Source organism: Sinocyclocheilus grahami, unplaced genomic scaffold, assembly GCF_001515645.1.
Source record: "Sinocyclocheilus grahami isolate Dianchi unplaced genomic scaffold, SAMN03320097.WGS_v1.1 scaffold38.1, whole genome shotgun sequence".
NCBI classification, from domain to species: domain Eukaryota; kingdom Metazoa; phylum Chordata; class Actinopteri; order Cypriniformes; family Cyprinidae; genus Sinocyclocheilus; species Sinocyclocheilus grahami.
The window spans coordinates 2,077,907-2,083,666 of record NW_015505217.1 but is presented as its reverse complement, the minus strand read 5'-3'; the positions used below and the strand labels follow the sequence as shown (position 1 = coordinate 2,083,666).

At 37.6% G+C, this 5,760-nt stretch overlaps 1 protein-coding gene across 1 annotated transcript in view; it reads left to right on the top strand.

Moving 5' to 3' along the window:
• LOC107581857 (NT-3 growth factor receptor-like) overlaps positions 1-5,760 on the top strand; it is a 182,064-nt gene that overhangs the window by 48,253 nt on the left and 128,051 nt on the right. Inside the window, exons 7-9 of the mRNA XM_016267528.1 lie at positions 852-866; positions 2,788-2,849; positions 4,549-4,651. Of these exons, the coding sequence (XP_016123014.1) occupies positions 852-866; positions 2,788-2,849; positions 4,549-4,651 (180 nt within the window). The remainder of the gene's footprint in view (positions 1-851; positions 867-2,787; positions 2,850-4,548; positions 4,652-5,760) is intronic.

Here is a 5,760-nt window from a genome sequence, read left to right as displayed (position 1 = left end):
GTAAGCTGACAGGAGTGAGTGTTTCGATCATAAGCCTGCATAAAACAGTATACAATCTCAAAGACAAAATACATGATGACAATAATATACACAATGACCTGAAGGATACACTGTTCATTCAAAGAAAGGTTTTCCTATGAATTAATTAGTAGAAAAGTCAATTTCTACTGTGCATTGTGCCTCTTGCTATGGAAAATGCAGTGAGAGTCTCTCTGCTCACATTCCTCTGGGCAATAAACCCAGTGAAATCCGTGTTGGTTGCCATGGAACCAGGGGCCTGTTCGGCTTCCTGGGGTGTTACGCATTTCGGGGGGAAGGGTCCATAGGTCCTCATATGGCTTGTTAACTGAGGGGGGTTACAGAGTATTTGTTAAATCTAGCTAACAAAATATATATTGTGTGTTTGATTGGTCCAGACGCTATATAAGATTTCAAAATATTAACAGTATTTATGATCAAATAAATGCAGTCTTGGTGAGCATTTTGTTCAAAAACAGATATACAGTATATACTAGTGTTTTCATTAATTATGAACCTCACGGCACTGATATTGTGTGCACATGAACATGTATCCATGCAGATCATATAATGCCCTCATGTCTGATTTCACATCAATATAATGTTTAATTGCATGTTAAATATTGCAATGATTTCTCATATTAAATTCTAAAAGACTCGTATTCGAACATTACCATAATTGCACAAGAATGCACTGAAGGGTAAATGCTGATCATAGTATAATAACATTTTAAAAATGTGTTTACCTGAGTCCTTAGAGCTGATATTGACATATTCATATCTAGTAGTAATTATATACCACTGTGTGTGTTTTTCCCCTCTTTTCTCTGTAGACTACCCAGATTATGGTGAGTTTCTCCCTTTAATTGTTTGCTACATGTATTTTTGTAACTTATTCATTAGTTTTGTTTATCATAAAACAAAGAATGATTTAGAAAAAAGTAATTTGTTCTGTGCAATGAACATACAACTACGCTCCAAACAATTACCTTGGCCTTATTCTCAAATGGCCGGCCACCATATTTGGGCATGCTGTTATTAGACCTGTTTTGTATTTTTGGCATAATGTGACCGATATCTGTCAGTATGGGAGAAAAATCAGATCCTTTTCCACAAGATACTGTCCGAGGGACATTTACTGACCTTCACAAGAATGTTGCACTGATATCACCCTAGTTTAACATATTTAATCAAGTTGAGGCACAGAAACTGTGTGAATGACAGATTGTTACTGTCAGAGCTCTGAATGAAGTTAGATGGCTGTATGAGGCCGTACACACGGGCCCTCCATCGAGGTAAAAAAACAGAAAAATAAGAACAGCCTAAGGCTCTTGTTCAATACTACATGAATAATAGCGACTGCCTAATCTAGGATTGGACTCCCTGTCGAAATGGCAGTAACCTTGCAAAAAACGGGTCTAATCAAACAGTATTTGCCCCTAGACATATTTAGTGAATAATCCCTGAAGGTTCTCTTAAAACCAGGGTTGTCTAGTCCTGTTCCTGGAGGGCCACCTTCCAGCAGAGTTTAGCTCTGGCACTAATTAAACACACCTGAACCAGAAAATCAAGGTCTTCGGATACTAGAAACTTCCAGGCAGGTGTGTTGGAGATCAATTCTGCATGAAGTGGCCTTCCAAGAGCAAGGCTTAAAACAGTTACTCAGAGGGAACACACAATACATCCATCACCTTTTAAAGGCTGGTTTGACAAAACCAATTACATTATGGCCTGTTTTAATAACAAGTTTGTGGATTAGTAGTTAGTGAAAATTAATTGAAAATGACATGGGGGGAAAATCAAATCTATGCTACTTATACAGTGGCTCTAAAATGTATATTTTAAGCAATTTTAAATGATAAAACAATATCACGCATATACTGTACATATAGTTTTCAAAATATAGCTAAACAGAATTTGGACATTTTTGGTTGTCAACTTTTGTTTTACCTACCAACCTACCTACACTACCTGCCACCCTACCTACCTACCTACCACCCTAACTACCTACCTACCCTACTTACCACCCTACCCACCTACCAACCCTACCTACCTACCTACCTACCATACCTACCACACTACCTACCTCCCCTAACTACCACCCTAACTACCTACCTACCACTCCTACCACCCTACCCACCTACCAACCCTACCTACCTACCTACCTACCATACCTACCACACTACCTACCTACCACCCTACCCTACACACCTACCTACCTACCTACCTACCCTACCTACCACCCTACCTACCTACCTACCTACCCACCTACCACCCTACCTACTTACTGTATCATACATTCATAGTATCATACTTTCATTGTATAATACTTTAATTTAAAGTTGGAAGTAAACTGTCTCAAGATTTCGATATAGCATTTTTTTCCAATCAGTATTTTAATATAACAAATGTAAGGTATTTTTATATAACATTAGACATATAATTGTACCTTTTTGTATTAAATTAATTGTATTACATTTCTATCAAATTATAATTTTATGAACCATTCAAAACTCTTCTGTTAGTACTTTTTTCTTTACCTCCCAAAATAAATGAATACTTCAGCAAGGATGCATTTGAACTGATCAAAGCACAATGTGAAAACATTAGTCATTTACTCATTTTGGGGTCACAGTAATGTACAGTATGTCCTTGTACTGTAGTATTATTTTATCTTCAAAAGGATCAAAAATATATTTTTCTTCTTCTTCTTCTTCTTCTTCTTCTTTCTTCTTTCTGAGCAACACTACACTCTTGTTTGTTTTCTAGTGAGTCCGACTCCGACAGCTATTCCAACCATGACACATCGGCCTGAAGAGGACACATTTGGAGTGAGTGTTGTTTTTTTCTCCTGAGATCGAAAGCACCCATATGAAGTATAATGAGGTTTCTTGAACATCTTGTTCCCAGGAACACATGACAGTGGTGTTGAAAACAAACTATTCTAAACCATTTTCTTTTTGTGCCTTTTTTTCCTCCTCATTCTCTACCTCATATCTGCCGGTTCCCTTGTGGCTTCTGTGTTTTACAGCTGCTTAAAAAATACTTTTGCTCATCTTTGTGCTATAATTGACTGGAAAGAGATTATATTTTCATTTGAAGGTTTTAATAGGGAATCTAGCGCTGACACAGAGTGAGCATGGCCCTCGATTGTTTGGAGGTCCTAATTACAGGAAAAGCTTTTTTGCTTCAGCTAGCTTTATTTCAGCACTCTGACTGCTTTGATTTATTGTTTATTGTCTTTATTTGGTGTTTATCTGGAGCATTTAGACATTATATTAAGTTGTACACTTTGTATTTCCCATAAGGAAGTGTATCTTGGTTATAGCGGTATCTCTGTCTTACGACACCTAACCTGAATTATTATTATAATAATTTTTTTCCCTTTTATAGGCTTTGGACTTATCTTTTCATGCAACTTATCAAAGCTACCGCTGCCATATGCAACTTATGACTCCAATTACATAAATCTCTCATGATTACAGCATCAACATCAATACAAATCATATAAACAAGTCAAGACACACTTTATAGGTTTCCTACACAAAATATTACTACACAAGAGATTAGATAGAAATATTTATTTGATTTATTTTAAGTTGCTAGTTATGTCATTCCTTTACTGTAGTTCCCTCCTAAAAAGATTTAAAAAATCATTTTAGATTATAAGTTATTATATTAACAAATAAGACGTGTTTTGAGATTCAAGCTAAAGTTATAGCTTGAATGTGTTTTACAGTGTGTAGAATGTAAACAGAATGCAAATGTTCTCTATGCATACATGTAGAATACCCAGATGACCTACTATGTTTGCCAAAATGTGCAACCGAGCATACGGTTTCCCACGATGCAATGCGCTTGACTTGACCTTTCATTCCAGTGTGAATAATGAGAATGGAAGAGACTTCTTACTAGACTCAGTGCATTTCATTCACTAATAATTGCGAGGATTATTTCATATCTGTGCACACAGGAGAACTTCTCACCAAATGTTTCTACATCAAATACCTTGCCACATGAATTTGTTCTTGACCTCATTCTAATCTAAATAAATTAGGGTTCTCCATTTGCATAAAACATGTCTAAACCTTTTCCATAAACGCACAACCTTTTTCTTTACAAACGTATGTCACACATTTGTGAATGAGAACCATTATTTGATTTTGTTAAGGCTTTTTGTGCACAGGCTTTGATTAAAAAGTCAAAATAGCTAAACATATATTGTGGGAATTAAACATGCAACGTGATGAGACATCACAACAACAATGTAGCATGCAAATGTTTGTTTTAGCCTTTTATATTGAGTAGTGTTTCATATACATTTTTCTTTTAATTAGCAGGCAGTAAACCGTTTACTTTTGCAGTCCCTTACGAAAATTAACCATGGTTAAGTATGCTAGCATTCAACTCCAAACGTACAGTAATCCTATATCACTGCTAACCTGACTGTTTAGGTTTTCATAAATCTGGCTCTCATCTCATAATTTGGTTCATCGAATAAATGAAATGTTGTGTTTCCTGCTTCTCTAGGTGTCGATTGCAGTTGGCTTGGCTGGCTTCGCCTGCGTTCTCCTTGTCGTTATGTTTGTGCTAATCAACAAATATGGCAGACGCTCAAAGTTTGGCATGAAAGGTAAGCCAGTGTAAACTACTCAGCGGGAAACTTGGCACATTGCGTTATTAGTGAATAAGTGTGACATCAACTGACTCATTTTTTTATACCAACAACTGTGATTTGTAGGAAGAAGAGGATTGCTAAAACGCTATTCTAATTGTTCTATTTTAACAATTTGCTCTGAATCAAACTATTGAGCTTCTTGGTCTTATTTGACATTTTAAAGTGTTCAGCAAGATCAAATCAGGTTGGATTTAGCAAATGTTTCTTTGAGAGTTCAGATGTGTATGTACATCTTTAATCGTTCATTAAACTGAGTCCTAATGGGTGTTGTGTTTACAGATTTCAAGGAATAATGAGCCTGATAGAGTTTCAGCCACGCTTTTGGTCTCTAAATAGGATTCATATGTTACTGTGCTGGATGGACCCTTGGGTTTGTGTGAAGTCCAAAGCCTATGCATTGCTGGCGAGCAGTTAGTGGACACCGTAGTTAGCCGTCGCCTTGCTTACGTGCTGGGATGCTAGGCTCAGTCATGCTTTCCTGATTCTCCGATGGGTTTGGCAGGGTTGTTATTTTCCTCTCTCCTCTCAGAATCCTCCAAAGCGCTGTCGGCTTGGCTACCCGTGATGCATTTTGGCTGCTTTTTTAGCCGTAGCAGTGGGAAACAACCCTGTTTTGCATCCCAGCTCTGACATGAAACCCAGAAATTTCAAATTTTCCTCCTTGACATCTCAGTCGTTATGAATATGAGTCATCCGGATGTCATATAATGGCTTAGTAATGAACATTACGTTGACATGTAGGCTCATGTGGAACCGTGCAACACCAATTACACTACAACCAACACAAATGCTCATGTATCAAAGGGATAATTAATGTGATGCTTTCGGTCCCCGGAGCCTCTTGCCATGTTGTATTTTTCATTCAACATCTACTGAAATGTAATCAGTGGCTCTGTCTGGTGGCAAGGGTGTCAAAGTATCCATAAGCCCCTTGTACGTCACAGACAGAGCTCAAAATGAATGCGTGTCGTGTTGGCTGACTGTGTCTTGCCTTGGCACGATGCCACATTCATTGACTTCCTCCGTTTCACTTTGGTTCCCACGGGGACACCCCCCCCCCCCCC